This window comes from Cynara cardunculus (assembly GCF_001531365.2).
Source record: "Cynara cardunculus var. scolymus isolate 2C chromosome LG 2, CcrdV1, whole genome shotgun sequence".
Lineage (NCBI taxonomy): Eukaryota > Viridiplantae > Streptophyta > Magnoliopsida > Asterales > Asteraceae > Cynara > Cynara cardunculus.
The window spans coordinates 11,976,774-12,001,033 of NC_037529.1; the positions used below are offsets into that span (position 1 = coordinate 11,976,774).

The 24,260-nt window shown below is 33.1% G+C and overlaps 2 protein-coding genes across 2 annotated transcripts in view; both read left to right on the plus strand.

Annotated features, from left to right (window-relative positions):
• Nucleotides 1-587: 587 nt before the first annotated feature.
• On the plus strand, nucleotides 588-1,740 carry LOC112508011 (probable sugar phosphate/phosphate translocator At5g25400). The gene has a single exon (XM_025112790.1). The coding sequence runs from the start codon at nucleotides 608-610 to the stop codon at nucleotides 1,646-1,648; it is 1,041 nt and encodes a 346-aa protein (XP_024968558.1). The 5' UTR covers nucleotides 588-607; the 3' UTR covers nucleotides 1,649-1,740.
• Nucleotides 1,741-20,707: 18,967 nt separating this feature from the next.
• LOC112506956 (beta-glucuronosyltransferase GlcAT14B-like) overlaps nucleotides 20,708-24,260 on the plus strand; it is a 5,255-nt gene continuing 1,702 nt past the window's right edge. The window contains exons 1-3 of the mRNA XM_025111306.1: nucleotides 20,708-21,486; nucleotides 22,506-22,581; nucleotides 22,712-22,827. Of these exons, the coding sequence (XP_024967074.1) occupies nucleotides 20,928-21,486; nucleotides 22,506-22,581; nucleotides 22,712-22,827 (751 nt within the window). The 5' untranslated portion in view covers nucleotides 20,708-20,927. The remainder of the gene's footprint in view (nucleotides 21,487-22,505; nucleotides 22,582-22,711; nucleotides 22,828-24,260) is intronic.

Below are 24,260 nucleotides of genomic sequence, written 5' to 3' on the forward strand. Positions count from 1 at the left end.
AATTTGTAAAAAAAAAAGTTATAATTCTAAGAAAATTTATAATTTAAAAAAAATAAAGGTAAAAAAATTAAAATATTTATAAATTAAATTCATTAACAAATTAAGAATTTTTAAAAAAAAATTAAATTAAAAATAAATATTTTATTTTTATTAATTGTGGGGCCCTTATGCACCAAAGGGTGCGTGGTGCATATGGGTGGGACCAACCTCTAGATTTTTTTTTTTAAATCGTAACTTTCATTAATTACAAAAGGGTCCATGTACGTACATAACGGTGCTAACAGGGTAACTCAAGGTCATTTTATGAGTTTTGTAATAATGGGGTTAAAATTTTAATTTATTAACTTTAAGGGGTTATTTTTGGAAATTATACCTTCTACCAATAGAAAACATGAAATATGAAAACAATGGACTATTTTTATTCATTTTAGGAAATTATGCCCTCTTGGCCGTATATGATTGTTATGAAAACGCAACGATTTTCCGCGTTTCTCTTACTGAAAACCTAATCACACAAACAATCGCAAATCTCCAAGAAGATACAGTGACAATCGGCAAATTAGGGTAAGGGATTTCTATCTGAATCAAAATCCTATCACGTACATCCATGGGGAAAGGAGGAGCCTTGAGTGAAGGCGTATTAAAAAACATAATTCTTTCTTACACCTATGTCGCCATATGGATCTTCCTCAGTTTCACCGTCATCATCTACAACAAGTACATCCTCGATCGCAAGATGTACAATTGGCCTTACCCTATCTCACTCACCATGATCCACATGGGTTTCTGTTCTTCTTTAGCTTACATCCTCGTTAGCATCTTGAAAGTCGTCGAACCAGTTCAGATGACTCGTGACGTTTATATCACATCTGTCGTCCCAATTGGTTTGCTCTATTCTCTTAGCTTATGGCTTTCTAATTCCGCCTATATTTATCTATCTGTTTCCTTTATTCAAATGCTTAAAGCCTTGATGCCTGTTGCCGTTTACTCCATTGGCGTTTTGTTAAAAAAGGAAAGCTTTAAAGCCAAAACCATGACGAATATGTTATCAATCTCCGCCGGTGTTGCAGTTGCAGCATATGGCGAAGCCCAATTCAATGCATGGGGTGTTACATTACAGCTTGGGGCAGTTGCTTTTGAGGCTACTCGTTTGGTTTTGATTCAAATCTTATTGAGCTCAAAGGGTATTACGTTTAATCCCATTACTTCTCTTTACTACGTTTCCCCTTGTTGTTTGGTTTTCTTGTCTGTTCCATGGATGATTGTGGAATACCCAGTGTTAAGTGAGGCTTCAAGTTTCCATTTCGATTACTTGGTATTTGGTACCAATTCTTTCTGTGCTTTTGCATTGAATCTTGCTGTGTTTTTGCTTGTTGGAAAGACTTCTGCTTTGACTATGAATGTGGCTGGGGTTGTCAAAGATTGGTTGTTGATTGCGTTTTCTTGGTCTGTGATTAAGGATACCGTCACTCCTATTAATCTCCTCGGTTATGCGATTGCTTTCTTAGGTGTTGCTTATTATAATCATGCCAAGTTACAGGCACTTAAGGCTAGGGAAGCAGAAAGGAAGCTGGATAACGAGGCTGCAAGGTTGTTGGATGAGAGCAAAGTCGATAATGCAACAAAGAAGAACGAGTCTGGTAGTTGAGATGACGTTTGGAAATTAAGAACCTTTAGCGCACCCTCAATCCATTGCATATAGGCGCCCTTAATTAGTCGTTGCTTGCTTTGGTTTGGTTCACCTAACTTGGTTTGGGCATCAGGAAATAAGGTGCATTTTGAGTCCGATCAAGAAGCTCTATAAGGTATGTGTATTGTATGGTTAATAAGGATTAGCTCTTTGGGCTTATTTGATATGAGTTTTATTCCCTCGATCTCGTAACATTTTACCGTTGATGATACAATAAATCAATCAAATTTGTTATAAGTGACATGGTTATGATGCATGTGTTGGTTTGTCTTTCGCTCATTTTCAGTCTAAGAAGGATATTCTTTTGATGAACAATACACTTTTTTGTAAGAATATAGATGCGTTTTTAAGCAAATAATGAGGTGATTGATGACTTGGTACTTCCACTCTAAATTGGAGAGTTGGGGGGTTGTTTACCAAATTTTTACCACGTAAACGCATACTGGATCATTTACCTTACTAGGTGAGTATGGAAAGAACCGTTAATCTTATCCAGTAATAGTCATGGCAATAACCGAGGTTCTTCCTTGGTAAGAGAGGGAGAAGACTCTTACTCTATTAGCGCTTACCGAGTAAGAGACTGTTACGAACAATCCATTTTGATGGAACCACCAAACTGATCATCTTTTCTGGCGATCATATCCGCCGTAAAACAGAGTTTCCGGTGGATACGGATACCGAAAGATGAGGCGGCGCTGATTTTTTTCTAACATATTTACCGACGGATTTTTGGTTTTTCGGTGAAAAATGGCCGCTGGAAATTAGCCGACTTTTTTTGAATTTATTTAAAATATCTTAATTAAATTAAGAAATTATTCATAAGATTTAAAAAAAACGAATTAAATTACTAGCTGATAAATCCGTCGGAAATTTAATTTAATTTTTAAAGTTATTATTTTTATTCTGTAAATATTTCCGGCGGATTTATCCGCCGAAAAATCACCCAACTGTAGAAAATAATTTTCCTGTAAATGTTTAAAACCTAAAAAACCTGTATTTAAAACATGTAAATCCTGTAAATATTAAAAAAAACTAAAAAGATAAAATGCCGCTAAATATCATATATTAAACTAAAAAACAAGAAATGTCCAATACAATTATCCCTACCAAAGTAGCACAAAATTGTTTCAAACAAAAACTAAATTGTTCCAAAACAAACAAATATTCATTACTGTGACGGCGGGAACTACTGAGATTGACTGACCTGCTTGACCAAACCAGTTATCTCTTCAAGTTGTTTATCCCGTCTCTCCTCCAACATCCGTCGACGCTCCTCCTTCTCTGCCCGCCAAAACTCCTCCTCCACCCGTCAAAGCTTCTCCTCCGTCCATTCCTGTAAATCTCTAACCTGGGTCCTTAAGGTGTCAATTTCCTATATATAAAGAAAACGTTATAATATTTAATATGAATTATAAACTAAATCGATAAATATTATCAAAGAAAAAGAGGCACACACTCGGTTAACTGAAGACGATGGACCACCCTGTGTGGAGTTCCCTGTCAAGACCCAATTGGGATCCTGGTTGTACCCAAATAGACGATCTTTCTTGCTTCCTCCAACTGCCTGTTCCCACAACTCTGTATCAACTAAGGGATAGGTGGAGGGATCATCGTCGTATCTTTGGGTGAGACTCATTGAATAGTCATCTTATGGTTTAAAAAAGATTACAAGTCAATTTCAACTGCATAACAGCGGTAAATGGAACATTTCCAACTAAAACAATCCTAACGTTTTTCCAATAAATGATGACCTAAACTAAATAATGATACATACAAAATTTCTAGCAAAACAATACTAACGTTTGCCCAACAAATGACAACTTAAACTAAATAGTGATACATATGAAATTTTTATCTTAAACAATCCTAATGTTTGCCCAACAAATGACAACCCAAAGTAGATACACACACACACACACTTAGATTTTAATTTAAACGACTCGAATGTTTGCCCAACAATTAATGGCAACCTAAACTAGATAGATGGTTACGTACTCAATTATAAACATTAAAATAGATAGATACTTACCATAACCTGGCTACACTTAGAGGTCACGTACCCCCCATAATCCAAAGATGCGGCCTCTCCATTTGACCCCTTCTTATGTGTATAATCGAACAATTCTACAATGGTCGATGGCACGTCGTCTTTTGCCTGTGTCTACAAATGTCAAATAATACGAACATGTGTTAATTATAACATATTAAAAATCAAGCTACTAAAGTAAGGGTTTTAGGTCCTAGCAGGTGAGTATCGTGCTCTGAAAATGGGATCGAACCATCGGTGTGTACCGCAATTTGGCTATCACGGTTCTCACACGCCACCCCGAGAATAGCCTTCCAATTGTCATTGTCCCAACGATCGACCATCTGGCTCTACACATCTGAAGAGATCCAACTCGGGGGAAGTTCTTCAACACATTCATATCCTGGCGTGGGTCGGTTTCATCGTATTGAGGATACCCATTCTTCTTTGCTTTTTCTCCAGATTTCTTCCTCGTGGCACTCAAGTTGTCATTATATGGCTTCTCTCCCATGTCTCTTGAATGGCGTCCAAAGCCGGATCCCAAGTGTAGTAGCATTGTACGTAAAAGTTTAGTCAATTCTTGAGCTCAATTTTATTTTGCAAAAATATAATAAGTTGAATATATACTATGAACCTGGAACCGCTCTAACATTCGACGTCTCACATCCCTAGGGATTTTTTCCCAAGTGATCCATGGCCTGTCAAGCAACTCTTGGTTTATCAAGCAACTCTTGGTTTATCTTGGTGATCTGATGGATGACTCTGGTGTCACTAAAGCTATATAAATAATATTGAATTAGCATCCATACAAAGAACAGTTATTTTTATCAATTAAAATATATAAATGTATTACTTTTTGCTGCGAATGCCAATGACTGTCCGCTGCTGTGGAAGCGGCTCCGGAGCAGCGCTACCATATCTCCTCCGAGTGTGCCAAAATACTTCTAGAGGCTCTACCCGTACCGCGACTAGGTGTACTTCCAGTACCTCTATCGGTAATCCGAGTACACGACATTGTCGATTTTTCCTACAAAGCCACGTTGGAAAAAATACAACAATAATTCAAATATACAACACAATGTTAGATTCCACACAATAACAAAAGTCGAATAGTAGTTTACTTAGATTTAAAACATGGAAACGATAAAGATTTAAAACTACTAGACAAAGTTTACTAAGACTAGAATTAACATAGTATTTAATCATCTGAGGAGTGATCAGACAAGTCAAGTTCTTCGTCGTCAGAGTCACTATCCGAGTCTTGGAACTCCTCTTCTTCATCACTATTCTCATCAACATGCCAGTTGTTGCGACGATCATTGGCAACTTCGATGTCGTCTTCCCCTATGACAAGATGAATGAGTTCTTGCACATCTTCGTTTCCCCCCAGCTTGGGTTATTCTATCATTTTCCTGGAAAACCCGTTCCTTATCCATATTTTCATCCGACGATACTTCAAGTTCAATTAAGGGTACTTTATTAAAACGTGAGGATACTTTAATAACTTTTCAAAATTTCAAGCAGAAGAAACAAAGCTATGTGGATGATAATATGAAAACGTGAGGGAGGACAAGGCCCAATTGGGGGTATTTTATTAACTTTTCAAAATTTGATTGAAAGTTGGCAATGGCATTATGTAATTATATATGTTAGAGTATCATCAATAAATATGTTATATTTTTCTCTTTTCTTTTAAAAATTGGAGGTTTCTTCATTGAAGATGTAAATTTGGTCAAATCGAGGTGTGCAATATCGACCAAAAAACAAACATTGAAGACGTAACGGTCTTCTTATGTTCTTTTTTTTTTATTTCGTTCTAAAGACGAAAATTAAAATTAAAATTACTCATAAACATAAAATCTAAATGATGAATCCATTAAAAAAAACACACATTATAATAAACATGTCAAATCCTTATATTTCATACACATTTCCAATTAATGAAGTAATGCATTGCATCATACTCTCCATCATCCTTACAATCACCCCAATTTTGCCATTAATTATCAACAATATATGGCTTGGATCGTCCATGCTAAAAGCTACAAGTAAATGGAGATTGCATAGGGACAACATTTTGCACCATCCATGTAATAATAAATAATATCAAGCAATCAAATACCTAATCTTTTTTTTACATCATGTCTATGGGCATATAAATGACAACCTACTACCATATCAATATATATATATATATATATATATACATAAATCTATTATTATTATTATTATTATTATTATTATAGCTTAATAAATTTATTGAAGCCCAATACGATCAAATAAAGCTCAATAGATCCGGTAAAAACTCAATAAAAACCATTAAAGCTCAATAGAATTATTAAAGCCCAACTAACATCAATTAAAGCCCAATGGATCCATTGAAGCCCAATAGATCCATTGAAGCCTAATATGATCAAATAAAGCTCAATATATCCATTAAATCTCAATAGATTCATTAAAGTCCAACTAATATCCATTAAAACTCAATAGATCCATTGAAGTCCAATACGATCAAATAAAGCCCAATATATCCATTAAAGTCTAATAAGACCAATTAAAACCCAATAGATCAATTAAAGTTTAATACGACCAAATAAAGCCCAATGTATCCATTAAAGTTCAATAGAATGTTAAAGTCCAACTAACATCCATTAAAGTCCAATGGATTCATTAAAGCCCAATAGACATTGAAGCCCAATACGATCAAATAAAGCCCAATATATCTATTAAATCCCAATAGATCCATTAAAGTTCAATAAAACCGTTAAAGTCCAACTCACATCTATTAAAGCCCAATAGATCCATTAAAGCCCGATAGATCCATTGAAGCTCAATATATCCATTAAAGCACAACTAAGTAACTAACGTCCATTAAAGACCAATACAATCAAATAAAGCCCAATAGATCCATAAAAACCCAATACGAGCAAATAAATCCAATAGATCAAGTAAAAAATTCAATAAGAACCATTAAAGTCCAATAGAACCATTAAAGCCGAATTAACATACATTAAAGCCTAATTCGTGTTTGTGAGAAAACATATATTGCATATGAGCATGTGGTGTGTATTGGGCTCAACTAAGACCTATTAAAACCAAATAAGACCTTTTTAATAGTTTTAGAGTCCAATAATAACAATGATATCGGATAATGTGTTTGTATATAAGTATGTATTGCATACATGTATGTGTGTGTGTTGGACTCGATAAGAGAATTATTATCCACTATACATACCATGTGGAATATATGTAATATTTTACATATATATAAAACCTAAAGTATGAAAAACGGAAAAAAAAAATCAAAAATCTGCCGAAAAATAATATATATATATATATATATATATTTAAAAATCTTGAAGAATTTATTATCTTAAATTACCGGCGGCCACGACATCCGCAGGTAATTTAAAATAATAATTTTTAATTTTTATTATTTTCCGACGAATTACCGGCGGACGTTAATCTTAAAAAATTAATCAAAAAGCCGTCGAAAATCCGCCGGTAACTTATTGTAATTATAGTTAATAATTTCATAAATATTTAATTTGTATAACCCACCAGAAATATTGTTAGAATATAAATAGAGACGTTTTTCTAGCGGATTTTTGGCCGCAGTCAACGGAAGTTGACTTTTCTGTTGTCCGCCGGAAATCCGCCAGTATTTTTCTGGCGGATTTTTTCGCCGGGAATACCCAGTTTTCCTATAGTGTGCCCAAGTATGTTATCCAACAAGATAAGAAAGAGTGGTAGTGTTGCCGGCATGATAAACATTTGGTAAACGACTCGTTAGTCAGGTTTGAGCCTCTTGGTGTTATCATACATATCTTGGTATGGGTTATACGCCAAATTTCCCATAAAGGAGATCGACGTTATTATCCTAGTGGATAAAGAGGTGAGTGGCTTTGTCAAGAGAATGAGAGGTTTGGGGTTCGACTCCAGATACCACCAACCTAACCTAACCTTGCTAGCGACATGCAATTTACCTCATTTATAATAGTCGTGGGTAGTGTCATACCCTTTTGCAATAATTTGATTTCACTTAGATCCATTGGAAGATTTTGTTTCTAGGACACATAAAATTAGTCGAAGTGCCCTCAGATTGTTGTGCATCCCGACAGTTAAAAAAAGTTAATTCCATTTTGATGATATCGTGTATTTTTTGAGTTTGTTCATCATCACCATCTTCGTTGTATTATCGATTCAAAACGAATGCTTGATCAAAGTAAACATGGTTGAGGGTTTCAATGAAACATGATTAATCTTCGATCGAATTTTGTGATGCTCGAAAATCATACAATTTTCATCGATGTACTTGTTTTTATGAAAAAACAGTTTATCTGCCTCTATGCTTTTATGGCCCTTTGTTACTTTTAATTGCATATCGTTGGAGACTGTTTTTGGTACAATCGATTTTTTTTGCAAAAAGATTATTTAGTTGTGATCGTCCTCAAGGGGAAGAGAACTATTACGAGATCATCGACTAAAATCTGGTCCTTCAAGTTTTATATTTATGTAGTTTGAGTTTATTATCATAAATGATATATTGGTTATAATATTTGTTAATCTATACTATATTATAAAACATTTGACAAAAACTTTTAAAAACAATTTCTTATGCATGAAGTATTGTTTATTCAGGCATATTACTTAAAATTTAAGATTACAAGTAATTGTGCGTAAATACAACTTATTAAAACTTCATGTTCAAATTCGTGTACCTAACTGCAGATAAACATCTCATTTTTTAAATATAAAAAATCTAAAATATAATTAGAGTAATCATTGAATTCTAACAAAATACTTAACTATTATCTTTATAAAAAATTATATTATCAAATTAAAAAATAAAATAATGAATTAAAGAAATACACAAAAAAAAAAATCAAATAGTTAGTTTGGTACTAATACATATAACTTTTTTTTCAAATTTTTATGTTATATCTTCATATTTATATTTTATTTAAAAATAAAAATGTTATCGTTTTTCCAAAACCAACTAAAACTGTATTATAACACCGGCTGAGAAAAAAAAACGAAACATTAAAGTTGAGATATATATCGCTTCATTGTACGAGTATCCTTCTAGTATTACATTATAAATTAATAGATGATATATAATAAGTTCATTTTGATGTTTCAAACTTATTTAAAAGTTTTATGGAAATACAACTACATATTTATATAAAACATAACACTGACATATATATTATAACACGAACAAATATAATGATACATAACTTACTCGTTATATATAATATATGTCATTTAAGGAAAAAAATATGATATGAATTAGTATTATCTAACTAATGGTATATATCCAAAATGGATGACAATAATCGATCCAACAATTTTGTGTTTCATATAAATAAATCAGAGTTAAAAAAGTTCAATTCGTTCCATAAATGTGTTCGAGCATCTTTAACAACTTATTCAAAATGAAGAAAATGGAGAAAATGTGAATTTTAAGTCAATATTTTGCTTCAACAGCTTTCCCAAAACTATCTCCAAAATGAATAAAGTATGTGAGAGAAGGGTTTTTCTCCAAATGGAGAACAACCCAAAAATGATTACCAATTGAGACAACTCATAGGAAACTTTGAAATAAATATTTAGAGAGAGAAATAATATTTTAATAGACGAATGAAATATTTTAATATTATAATCAATATTGGATTCTTTAAAATGAGAAATCTGTTGGAGATAAATGTAATTTTTTTCTAAGGATTTTGACTTTTAGTTCTAAATTTTGGGAAATCAGTTGGAAATGTTTGTAACACCCAAAGACCACAAATTTGTATATAAACATATATTTCCATATCTCAAGAAATATAATTTACACATTTGTCTCAATATCTACAAAAGCTACATTATAAGTAGCTATCAAATTTTTGTACAAAATCTCTATACAAAACCTGTACACATAACAAGTATTCCAAAAACTGAGGATAACACATCATTCCATATTTCCATGCAAGCAAATATAACTCTTCATAATTTTCCTTTTCCCTTATCATCTGGTTGTGTCCGACCTGTAATGCACGTTTTCAAAACATCAAAATAAGAGTTAGACTTTGAGATCGAGTGAGAAATCCCTTTGTTTGCTATTACAGGGTAATAATCAAGAAACACTTCTATAAACTCATATTTATATCAATAACAAATAAACAACATTTTAATAAAACAAATCTCTCTTGTCTCATCAAAATGATGAGACATTATTCTATTATTGCATCAAATAGCCTAGTAACTCATTTATTGTATTATGATAAAACTCATCGCATCATATAGGTAAATACATAAATTCCTCACATCATATGGGTGAAACAACCCTATTTTCTCGCAACACACTGATGCGAGGACTTCATCTCATCACATCATATAGGTGCGATAACCCAACTTGTCGTATCAATAGGATGCGATAAGTTCATCTTGTCGCATCCTTGCAAACATATTTCTCGCATCACAAGAATGCGATAAAAACCATTCATCACATCAATAGAATGCGATAACTCAAGTCATCACATCACAGAAATGTAGCAACTCAAAGTCATTGCATCATAAGAATGCAACAACATATAACAACTTGATCAAAAACCCAGTTTGCAAATTCCGTTGATTATGCCACACTTATCCTGGTATACATCTCTTCTTGATATGTCACTCTTATAATCAAAATACACTTCTCCTTGATATGTCACCCTTAACCAAAATACATTACTCCTTGATATGCCATCCTTATTCCAATCACATGATATATTCATATCAAAATACCAACATCATGCTAAAAATAGCATAAACTCAGTTCAAAATTCACACGTAAAGTGTAACACCCTCATTTTCACCATAAGTTGTGTCACATCATTCTCATTAAATAACAATAAATAACCCCAAAATATAGTGGCTAATAAAGCCTTATTACAGCGGAAGTCTTACAAATTCAATTAAAATTTATAGCTCAACGCTAACCCGTCCCATACCTGGTTACATTACAAAATGAGTTTAAGCATAAACCTAAACATCTGAAATATAATAATATAATTATCTAGGAGAGAACCTCGCTATTGTCCACCCTCGAACCTCTTGCACATGAGATGCATACTAATAGTCAGCTTTACAAAGCTCGGTGAGTTCATGGTTTTTGTACACAATCATACACACCTCATCATGCATAAAACAAACAATGCCCCAAATAAAATAATATGCACATTTGTTTCAAACCCTTTTGAAATAATAATGAGATCTCTTAATTTCTCGTCGGGTTAAAGTCTTAGCGTCATCGACACTTCCCCGGGTTACACGGCTATCCCTTGTCCGGTCACCCATCCGTAGGATGTGCCATCCCTTATGACTTTTGACCCCTTCACATACCCGACAAAAATATTAATTCTTTTATAACATGCTAATTGATGTTTAAAAAAAAACATGTAAACAAATAGCATGCAACTCACAATAATAATTCATATACATGTAATAAACCCAAAAAATATCGTAATGCTCAAATAATTTGTACATAAGCATGCATCCCAGTTAAAGTCTCATGAATACTCACCTGAATAGTTCTGTTTGGCTAAACCTCGTCCCTGAGTAATATCCTATAACATGTAATTATATTTCAATAATTAGAGTATTGACATTTCCCCAAAAAGTCAACCCGAAAGTCAAATTGGTCAACTTTGGGGTAAGAATGGTCAACGGGTCAACCCCAAGCATACCTCGTCGCCATATACCCTCCTCCCCAATGGAATTCTTTTCACTTCCAAAATAAATTACGACGTATTAAACCCAACATTTAATTATATACGATTCTTGTTATAAAAACGTCCGATCCTACAATTATCTAGTCGCAACTCCCGAAATAAGTTCTTAAATTATTTCTTATAATTTAATTATGAAACTCCAATTAATTAATAACTTTTACAATTGATGTCCAAATCTTGACCAACTTAATTGAAACAATTAATCCAAGTAAATAAACGAGTCTCAAATCTCTTTTTAACAAAAACTTATATACGATATTAATCCCAAATCGTATCCAATTTTACAGCCCCTATGGTTCAATATTAAACTCGTATTTTGAGTTTTTGTACCCGAATCTCGTCGAGCCGCCGCCACAGCAGCTTCTAGCCTAAACCGCTCGACGTACAAGCCACCATAGCCCATGATACTTGTACCAACAAAAAGATAATTGAAAAACGAAACCAACCATATATCATACATCAATTTTGGTTGAGTATTTTACTTCCAATCGTCGTTTTTGTGCGGAATGACTCTATGCCGCTTCAAACTCGATATCTCTCTCGTTTCTTGATGAAATCTCGAATTCCAAAGACGTTTACTCTTTTACACCCTTAGGAACGTCTCCACAAAATTTTAGCCGAAAAGTCCAATTTATAGATCATCAAATGGTCTCTAGAATAGGAAAAATGTGAATTTGGGGAATGATTTCCCAAATTTCAATGATTTCCAAATTAGTTTTCTACTTTTGGCAGAACTAGTCCCTTTTGTTTTTCTTTCTGAATTTTCATCCCAAATCAATTAAATACAAAATGTTTCATTTCCTTTTTATATTGATTTTATTTATTGCAATAAAATCATATTTTTCGAGTATTGACACTTTTATCCCGTATGTCGTTTACTCTTTAAAATTTAACCCTTAACATTTATTTATTTTATGAATCATAAATTTTTAGGGTGTTACATAAAGAACCATAAAGTTCAAATTTAACATCATAAAATAAAAGTTTGTAAATAAACTCACCTTATAATTCTCGGAGATGAAGATATGAAGATGAACATCAACAAATTTAAGAAATATAATCACATAAAAAACTACTTCAACTAGCTTCCCTTTCGGTTCTGTTTGCTTGGTCTCAAGAATACCTACACAGTTTGTTTTCTTCCTTTTTCTTAAACACTTACCATAATATTATGCATAATTATAAAGAGGCGATGAGAGTTTAAAAACAATTTAAACACATAAACAATTTAACCCCCTCAACTTTCCATCACTTTTCAAAACATCCCCGAGCTTTATAACCGATAACCAGTTTATCACAATGCTCTCTCTTAACCAATTGTTTATAGAAAAAAATATTCTAATTCTTAAAATCCATGGTGTATTGTTTGGTTATGTTTTATAATGTAACGTTTTTAATAAAATTTAATAACTAATTTGATTTAATTACGTACAAATATTTTGGGAGAAATGTTAAAAAAACTCAACCAACTATTCTGATTTGAATGGTTTAGTCTCTAATTTTTTTTTTAAACATTTAATTTTTTCATTTTTAATGATCAAGTGTCCGAACTGTTTTTTTGAATGAAAAAAAAACTATTAAACTTTCTCATTTTGAATGATCAAGTTACTGAATATTTTTTTAATAAATAAACCACCACATTTTTAGAAATTGGTTACCTACATACTTTTAACTCAAAAAAGTTAATTTTAATGAATAGCAAAAGTTCGATCGTTTATTTATAAAAAAAATTCAGGGTATTAATCATTCAAAATGAGAAAGTTTAGTGTCTTTTCATTTAAAAAAATAGTTTAAGAACTTGATCATTTAAAAAGAGGAAATTTAATAATATTTATTAAAAAAAGTTTAGGTACTAAACCATTCAAAATGTAAAAGTTGATTGGATTTTTTTAGACTTTTCCTATATTTTTGTTATATTTTTGTTATGAGTGCATGCATGATAATAAGCTACTATAACAAACAAATAATATGGATTGAATTTATAAAGAAAAATAAATAGAAACAGTCATTTTCAGATTTTGGATTCACATCTTAACTATTTTTCTCTCTAAATTTTAAAAATTCTGAACATGGTCTGCAAATGTAGGGACCAAATCTGTAATTAGATAAAGGTATGCAAGTGGAAGTGTTAGGACTAATCTACAGATATATTCCCTCAAATATATCAATTATCCCTTTTTTCTTAGGGGGTGTTTGGGATTGCTTATCGAAACGCTTTTTAACTTATTTCAATCTGGCACCGGAGATAAGCTGTTTTCTAGTGTTTAGGTAAGAAAAAAAAATTGCTTATATCGGTGCCAAACCGGTAATAAGCAGTTTTTGATAAGTTAATTCTTCTTGACTTATGAAAATCAATTTATTACCAGTTTATCATTTTAACCTTGTGTAATACCCTTTTATCAATATCCTCATCTCCAAATACATCTTCCAGAACCATAACATATCGATATCCTCCAGAACCATAACAGATATGTGACACCCCAAAATGAGGTAAATAAATAAATTAGAAAGCAAAAAGAACAAGGAAAATAAAATAAAATGAGTTTTATTTCATTGGAAAAAAAATGTAAATATATTTGAAAATTGGATTAAAAATGAAGGAAAATGTCATATTAGGGGTGAAATGTGTAAAGATGTCAAAAGTAATAGAGCCAGGGGGCCGAATGCTATTTTATAATAGTTCAGGATTGGGTCAGATGTTAACAGGTCCAAACCAGAAGGACCTGTTTTGTAAATATGCATCAGATCTGCAAATTCAGAAACGCGAAAACGACATTTCGTTGGAAGCCTTCTATTGGTCTGAATATTCAACTATTACGACAAAAAATTACATATACATGTAGGCAACACTTTGCTCTACATTTTTGCTTCAAGAAAACCGAATTTTCGTTGAGTTTCGAAAGAGAAATCGGAGGTCGAAGTTCGGGTTCGAAAAACTTCGTTTATTGACGATTGGAGGTAAAATACTCAACCAAATTTCGAGTTCTTTATATGGATGGCTTCATTTTTAGGTCCTATATGAAACCTTAGTAGCCTTATGTCTCAGATTTTAGTTTTGAATGTTCAATTTTGAGTTTTTTTACTGATTTTCGAGTGGTTTTAAAACCGTAACTTTAAACGAGCGTATGAGACTCAATACTTGATAGTTTTCGTTGATTTTTGTTCCTATGGTTGAGGAAAATCATTTTCTAGAGATTTTGTAAAAAAAATCATCGAAAACAATGAAGAAACAAGGCCAAACGGCCTGTTTTCCGGCTGCCGGCGTGACCCTCTGTTTGGCCGCTGGTTTGTTGATTGAGCCACCTTTTTTTTGGGCTTTCTCTTTTATTTTACTAATGTTGGCCCAAAAATACTTATTGGACTATATTTTAAGCCCTTAGTGTTTTAACAAAAGAAAATCTATATTTTTAGGGCTTAATTTGAATATTAAGTTATATGATTTTGTTAATTGATCCAAATTAATGAATTTCAGATTTAGTTAATTATTTTAGTTAATTAATTTATATTAATTAATTAATTTAATTTCTAAATTAGTTAATATATTAAACTGAATTAGTATTTAATATTTATTTATTTATTTATTTTTAAATATTAATTATTAGTTAATTGTTTAATTTCTAAGGAGGATGCTTATATAAATCATTAAATTGTTTTGATGATTTAAGCGCCGCAATTTGAGTAAAGTAATTATTAAGACGCTTTAATTTAGAGATGGGATTATAAGATATTAAAATGTTTTTTTATGGACGCCATCGAGTTTTAGACTTGGGGCTTGACTATAGTTAGTCGGGATTGACCGAGTTAACCAAGAGATGATTTTTGACACGTTTGACCCACGTGGATTTTAATGAGGGAGCCAAATGAAATTACTTGAGGCATATTAGGATGTTCGGATATGGAGTTTGACTTTAGGTCAGGTCGGATTGACCGTATTTGACTTTTAGAAAAATTACGCTATTAATGAGATATTATGGTATGAAATGTGTAGGTTTTCGGTTAAGAGCTATCAATAGTCAACCTAMTCGCAATCAGGTGAGTCTTCATGAGACTTACAATGGGATGCATACATATGTATAAATTTATTTTCGAGCATTATATGATTTATATGATAATGTGTACATGTGCATGATGTTTCAGTTTACATACATGATATATTTTACATGTATGTTATTTTATGATTAGTTGCATGCTATGTGTTTATTTCATTTTCAAATGACTCTAGCATGTTATTTCATTTGGAAGTTTTATGATCAGTTTTAGCGGGTGAGCATTTGACCAAGAAGTCACATGACAAGTGGCACAACCCCGTAATGAGTGTCTAGACAGGTGCAGGTCGGACAACTCAGGGAATGCCAGTGACTAAATGACTCATACCCGACAGACAAATTATGAGATCCCTTTTCTTTCAGTGTTACATGTTTTTCAGAAAATGCATACTATTTGGTACAAAGTTTGAAAGTTGAAATGTATGATGTGCAATGATCTTTACTCACGCAAACCATGAATTCACTGAGCTTTATAAGCTGACTATAGTATGCATCTCAGGGACAGAAGGTTTCAGGTTGGACAAAGAAAAAAGAAGGACATACATAGAGACTTGTCTAGTCCATTTAAGTTCAATATTTAGGTGCAATCATCTATGATAGATAAATTTGTAAAGGAACCCGGTATGGGACGGGCTGACATTAAATTATATATTTATTCTTTTAAAGTCTTCCGCTATGAACGGTTTAAAGTTTTAATTTAGCCATTATTTTTGGAGTGCTTTTAGAGAATCTGTTTTAGATTACGTAACATCTCTCATGGTAAAAATATGGGTGTTACAAGATCGATATCTTCTCCAGAACCATCTTCACGAACAGATCGATATCCTCTTCTCCATAACCATCTTTCACGAACAGATCGAGGATCATCTTCACGAATAGATCGATATCCTCTACATCTTCACGAATAGATCGATATCCTATACATCTTCACGAATAACTCGATATCTTCACGAACATAACATACAAAACAGTCATCTTCACGAACAGATACATCATCATCATCGTCGTCTACCCTTTTCATCGATTATTCTCCTCCAGAAACATCATCGTCTACCCTAACCCACAACATATACGATTATACACAGCAGATCGATACACTAACCCACAACAGATACCCTAACCCACAACAAATACGATTATACAATTAAAGGCTTTCGATGGTGGTGGGTAGTTCTTCTCATGGTGGTGGGTGGTGATTGAATAATTGATAGTGGATGATAACCTGATGGATTTTGGTGGGTGGTGATATTATTATGGATTTTGGTTTTTGATTTTGAGATTTGAATATTTTGGAAGGATTTGATTTTGATTTGTTTATGCATTTCAAACTGAACAATATACCTGATTACACTTTCACCAAAAAAAGACCTTTTGATGCTCTGATCTTCAATATGGAAGCTTGTAGTTATGCTCTCTGGTAGTGATCATTTGGCATTACCGTTACCTTAATGAAGCTTTCATTCTAGTAGAAAGAAAAGAATTACAAGTGATACAAATTATTTATCTTATTGATATAAATTATTAATCTTATTGATATAAATTTTTGTTATAGATATTATTATAAATAATGAAAAATAAAAATTTTATATGTTAAAAAATAAATAAGTTAATAAGTAATCTCAAACACTCCTATAAGTCAATAATATAGAAGACTGTTATTTTTTGTCATTTTACAGATATAAGCAAAATTTACCAAACACTAATTAAAAATTATCAGCTTATTGCAGTTTGGTACCGCTATAAGCTAATCCAAACACTTTTAACAAAACTCCGTTTTAATACCACATAAGTTAATAAACAATTTTATAAAAAAACATAAGTTGTTTTAAATAAGCAATCCCAAATACCCTCTTAATATTTTTACTGTTGGAAATATTAATATGTATTTTAAATTATTTTATATAACTTGTGATTTTATATACAATTTCGTTTTCTTAAAAGCTAAACGCTTTTTTTAGTCTTGTTAGCTCCTGGACAAGCCCGCCTGTTTATAGGTCGGGTAAGGGTAAATTATCAAACCCATACAAAAGGGCTTGAATTTGTTATAATGGGTATGTTTGACAAAAGAAAATTGGGTTAGGCATGGCCGGATCACCTTTAGAATATAGATATAGGTTCAACAATGAAACGAGGTGTCTCAATGTGTAAAACAGTTAGTTTTGAAATAATAAACTTGTAGAAAAAGGCGAAGATTCGAGTATGACATTTCTAGTATGAGAACTAGACTCTTAAGTCGGCTGCTTAACCAACTATTGTATATCTGATTTTGCCTCTCATATGATACAGACATACAGTATCTGGACAAAATTGTATTAACCAATTCAAAAGTCGCCATTTACAAATTCTTTTGCACACACAATAAAGCACAACATCTACCTGAAACTTTTACCCTTGTGACCATGTAGGTTTACCTGCAATAACTCCAAGACATTCGTGTTCGCCCGAGAGACTAATCAGTGCACGTAAGAGTATATAAAAGAAAAAATCGTATGATTTCAATATCAGTAGTCCTTCGAAGGCCCTTTTTTTATTAACCTGGATATCAAAGCCGTTATGCGAGCCAACTAATCCCAGGGTGACCACCTGCTTTGTAGATAGCCTGGAGTTCATGCATTTGAACCTTCGTGGCCATAATGGAATTTTTATTTCTTATTGGATTTGAACCTGAGACCTCTTGATTCTTTTGATCTTTAGAGTCAAGCTCAAACCAATCAAACACCACCCTTCCTTGTGGTTGAAGGCACTTTCCAGCCTTCTAAAAACATGGATTGATTGAGATCCTATGGTCCTACCTAACTGGACTGAAATTAAATAAAAGGTTTGGAAATCGTTAAGTATCTTTTAATTATCATTTTGTGTTTAATATTTATTAACTATTTAAATTGAAGGTAATCTTTATTATATTTAATATTATATTTTAACATTTTGCTATGATGTTAAGTAACTATTTATTAATGTTCAGTAATTATTTTTGGGATAACATTTAATTTTTTTTGTAACATATTTGGTATAATATTTAATCTTTTAGTTAATGTCTAATAAATATTTCTTAAATTTATTTGGATAATATCTTAATAATATTTGGTGCATTAATCAACAATTATAATACATATTAATTTTAATAATGTTTTAAAATATTCTTTTTATATTAACAGATCTATTGACGACGGTATAATTCAGATAAAATACATTCCTAAATAGCTTCAGACTTGATTTTTAATTTGTTCAAGCCTTATAAAAATAAATAGGTCCAACTGACCATGCTTTTGAAAAGAAAAAGTTGACACTAAAACAGGACCATCAATTTTAACTGGGTTTGGAATCACTCCTCACGGGACCAAGCATTTTAGGACCGGCCTCGAACGTCGGTCAATTTGTGGATCTCTCTACTCACATTTATGGTTGTTCGTTAATGTTTTTTTACTTATGATTTTACTTTTAAGAAAAAAAGGTATTTTTCAGTATATAAATAAACTCAAACACACTCCTCATATTTAATAATGTTTGAACATTTGACTTTTTGAGAGGTTGGACTTTACCGGTAACCTGGATACCATTAAGCCAAACACCCTTTGGTATTTTGAATTCTGTTATATATTAAAGCATGTCTATATTTATATTAGGTAAATTGTAGGAAAATGAAATTAACCGATTTTGGGTTCATCAGTATTTTACAAAGATTCATCTTTCAAAACTTTTATTATGGGGACTAGACACAAACTTTGCAAACAATTTAGGAATCTAGTGAGACTTCAGTGATTCTGACGTGTCACTACAAATAAACGTTACTTTATTTAACGAACAACAGAATTTTTAATTATGCTCTTTTCCATTCTCTCTCCCTCCCTCCCTTTTAGCCCGATGGACGAAAGCTCAAATTTGAAGTTGCTCAATGCCTCAATTGGTTGCTAATGAATATTGTTACTTTTCATCCTTTTTTCAATTAATTACCACCCAAAAATACATCAGAGGTTATATATATATATATATATATCAAGGTTACGATGATTGTTCTGCATTTAACATTTCCGAGCATATGTTATGGGTTACCAAGCATTGGGTGAAACTCGACCCATAATTTGGCAGTACTGGCAGTGAAGTGATCCCTTTGTTCGATTTTCAAACTTGCATATTTGAGCCTCTCATCCAAAATTATGTAGTGGTTTCAAGATGGAAAGAAAATGAAAGTCTTATGTTAACTTTTTTTCCTTGTTCTCGAGTTAAACGGTAGAGGAAGGAAAACCAATAATTTTACAGTTATACCCTCAAATAGTTATAACATTACATAGTTTCAAAATGTTACACATCTCGTAATTAGACAAAAAAATCTCATAATTGACCTAAAATTACCAACACAAATTTTTTTGCCACATCAAACATAAACAACATCCAAAGTTCTTAACACGTAATAAAAGCCCTTCGATCACTTGTATCCATCGTTTTGCTACCATATACGATCACAATCAAACAAGAAACCAAATACCTTCAATACATTTTCTACAAGAGATAAAATTAAGCAGTGGCTATAACACAAAGTCCCACACCTGTAAGCTCCTATTTATCATAGATTACTTCGTTTCTTGCCGAAATTCCCCAGATGCAGTGGCGGATCCAGGAAATTAATAGAGTGGGGGCATGTTGGATGAGACTTGGGGGAGGCAAGCATATGGGCATATAGAACTAGGGGGAAACCATGTAAGACGAGGATAAACATAGAAAATTTAAGCTAATCAACAAACGTTTTTGGTTTTTGACTGGGGGCCTTTCCCCTGGTCCTTAAGGGTTTAGATCCGCCCCTGCCCAAATGTCATTCTCGTTATGTTCACTAATAACATAAACTACATCTTGAATGCCACTTATAATCTTCAAAGTCAACGCATTTTCTTCTTAAAGCTTTCCTTTTTCTTACTTTGAAATGTAGATTATTCATAAACAATTCACATGTGAATATAGCCCTCAATTTATAAGTTGTTTTCATTGTTATAAATATGACAAATGGTTGAATTACATTTGAGAATTTAAGAATAAAGATTAGTTGACTTGGGAAATGATGACCATCAAATTAGATGATGAATGGAATTGATTCATAGTTAACAATTTGAAATTAAAAAGTAAAGAGGTTGACCTTGACCCCCCATAAAGAACACACACAGTCTCACACACACACTCAACTACTGAGCGAAGGCCACAATGTGCCCATTTTCTTGCAATAATCAACATCATAAGCACTAACTCCATAGATTCCTTTCTCTTGCGCATATAAGGAGATCACCTTTTTCCCATTCTTCACTTTCCCAAATCCCTAATCGCATTAAATCCTCTCAACTAAACAGACTTCAAGAAAACCCTCAAATTCTTCGTCTCCAAATGCACAAATTTGATCCCAACTCTTGAAGTTTCCATCAATGGAGACCACCATAAAGCCATTGAAAAAGAAAGCATGGTTTCTTCCTCTCATCTTGTCTCTACTCACCTCCTCAATTCTCATCATCTTCTCTCTGTTCTTCACTTCATCTTCAAACCCTTTTCATCAATCCACATTAAAATCTAAAACCCATCAGAACCCGGTTTTTGTTGAATCAAAACTGTACATCTCTCCCACAAAACCTGCTTCATCCGTACCGAAACTTGCTTACTTGATCTCTGGTTCAAGTGGCGATGTTGAGTCATTGAAGAGGACCCTCAAGGCGTTATACCATCCATTGAACCAATATGTTGTGCATCTGGACCTTGAGTCACCGGCCGAAGAAAGATTGGCGCTTGTTGATTTTGTGAACAACGAGGCTGTGTTCCAAGAAGTGGGTAATGTTAGGGTGGTGACTAGGTCTAATTTGGTAACTTATAGAGGACCTACCATGGTTACGAATACGCTTCATGCCGCGGCGATTCTTTTGAAGGAAGGTGGTGATTGGGATTGGTTCATCAATTTGAGTGCCTCTGATTACCCTTTAGTTACCCAAGATGGTACGTGTTTGATAATTTGACCATCTTTTTTCATTTAGGAATTCTGTCGAACAATTGGGCCGCATGGTTTTGATTGGCTAAATGTGTGCAATTGCCTAACTTCGTGTTGTCACGTTAATTAGAGAAAATATTTGTCTTTAGAGGGTCAATAAAATCAATGCCTAAAATGGGTAGGGATGATTTCCTTGTGTTCTTCATTATCTTCTGATTCTTGTCGACTTGAATGGATTTTGGGAACTCTCAGTTTATTGGTTCATTGACAATTGAATCATCTAGAAAACATCCAGTATGAAGAATGCATAGCTAATAGGTTAATATGCCCCTTTCGGTCCTCATTTTCTGACCCTGGATTAGTTATTATACCTTGTGCACTGATTATATGCGTCTTTCACGATTCTATCGGCCTTTGGCCTTTGCGGTTAAAAACAGATGCCGCAAAGCCACTTGTCGGTCCTTGTGCACCAAGGTTGCTCGGTTTGTAAGGGTTCTAGAAGGAAGTGTTTGTTTACCTTATCGGTTTATCTAAAGGCTGGCCACATGAGCTATATAATAAATATAGGTCTATATTATACAAGCATCCGAAGTTCTTTAAGTGGTGTCTAAATCGGTATCATCCGAAGAAGCTTAATTGGTATTTTAGCTCTCATCATCATTCATCACATCAAAGATTAATTGAGTGCATGCTAAATTGACCCCTTAAAGATACAGTTTTAAGCGCATTTTGACAGCCAAGATCAAACTTATTGTCATAAAAATTCCAAAAGATTGAGATGATTTTGTTACATCTAACACCAATATAGTTCTATTTTTCGTATTTCGCTCAAAAACATAAAGAATTATGTATTAGTTTTGTTGAAACAAGTCTGTTTAACCTAAAAAGTCAAAGTGTAACTAGTTTGTTCCTATATTATGAAGCTGAATGATCTTTCTACGATGCCTGTGAATCAAGAAATGTGCATATATTATTCACGGTTCCATCCTCATCGTCTCACCCCACGTTCGTTTTATATATTTGACAGATCTGCTTCACACATTTTCAACTGTTCCTCGAGACCTAAATTTTATCGAGCATACTAGTGACATTGGTTGGAAAGAGTACGTGCATTGCTTACCCTTTTTATGATTAAAGTACTCTACATGTTTTTCAAGTAAAAATCCGAATACTTCATATTATTTCTGCAGAATTTTATTGTTCTTTTATCCTCTCTTTTTTGGTGTCATGTAGATACCAAAGAGCCAAGCCTGTTATAATTGATCCGGGGCTGTATAGTCTTAAAAAATCAGACGTATTTTGGGTCTCCCAGAAAAGGAGTGTGCCTACTGCTTACAAGCTCTTCACAGGTACTTTGTGTCAATGCTATGTGAAAGATATGGTACACAACCACTTTACAGAATTTCAGCATACAAGTACAACTATTTCATGCCAGATTGGATTTTTTTGAATGCTACTGAAATTTTGTGGTGTGACCACTATACATTTACTCTCTTTATTATTGTTATTATTAGTATCGCCTATAAAACCAACAACCAAATCGAATCAAACACATCCAATATGTCCTCCTCGGGAGTAAGGTTTGTTGGGAGAAGGGGGGGGGGGGGAAGATGTACATAGACCTGACATCCACCCAAAAAGGGTAGGGCGGCTGTTTCTCAATTCATAAAAGAAGTTGTGCGTACATTTTGTGTAGCAGATGTGCTAGTTTGTTTGGTTTGTTCATGTACGATTTGAGTGTCTACCGGTAAGAATTTGTGCCGTGATTTAATGCCCTTACTATTATTATGTTTAATATGATATTACATTTACTTATTTTTATGTTGTTCCAACTTCTGATTTCTTAATTGGTTAAAATAATTCTTGAGCTCTTGGATGTTGAATAGCTATAACACAAGTTCTGGGTTGCATTAATCTGGACTCTCTATGAAATTATTGTACCCTGTGGCGATGACGTTTGTTGAAAGTTGTCAAGCAGTTGTACCGTTGTTCTTTCCTCCATTATTTACTTTTAACTTTTATCTCTTTGGTTGAAAAGCCAAGACGCTAGCCTAGCGTGTTGTGGTGAAGATCTCTTCCTTCCTCATGCGAGGGCTCGAACGTCATCCCTCCCTCTTCCATCGAATAAAAGATGGTTTTTTAGGATAGCCAAGCACTTTTATGTTGGATAAAGTAAAGCAGAGGATAAAAAGAAAAGAAGAATAATGTTGTTGATTTTAAACGGTCATTGTACAACTTTTTGGACACCTACCACTTTTTCTTCGCAGGGTACAACTATTTCACGCAAAACTTAGTTGATTGCTGCTGAAAATATGTGTATTGACTCAGATCATTTAATCTCCCGATTTTACATTTGCTAATTATTGTAGTTTATTATAATTATTATTGAGCTCATTGACGGTCATAACTTCTGACACATTTTCTTGGCAAGTCATGAAATAGTTGGATCATGTGCTTCTTTACATACACATTGGGTGACTATCACTAAAAATTTGTGTTGTAGTAATGTACCATCTCTTTTACCCATTATTTATTTTTATTCTTATCTTTATGGGTAGAAGGCCATGATTCTAGTCTACCGTTTAGTGGTCAAGGTCTCTTCTTTTCTTGAGCAAGGTCGAACATTCAAACCTCATCCTGCTCTTCCATCAATAAAGATGGTTCTAATATTGCAAGCACTTCTATGTTGGACAAACATGTGTTGCCTCGGTATACCATCAAAAAGGTAATCAAAGGATTAAAAGAAGAGAAAAATAGTCTCTGCTGAAAGAGAAGGGGGGGG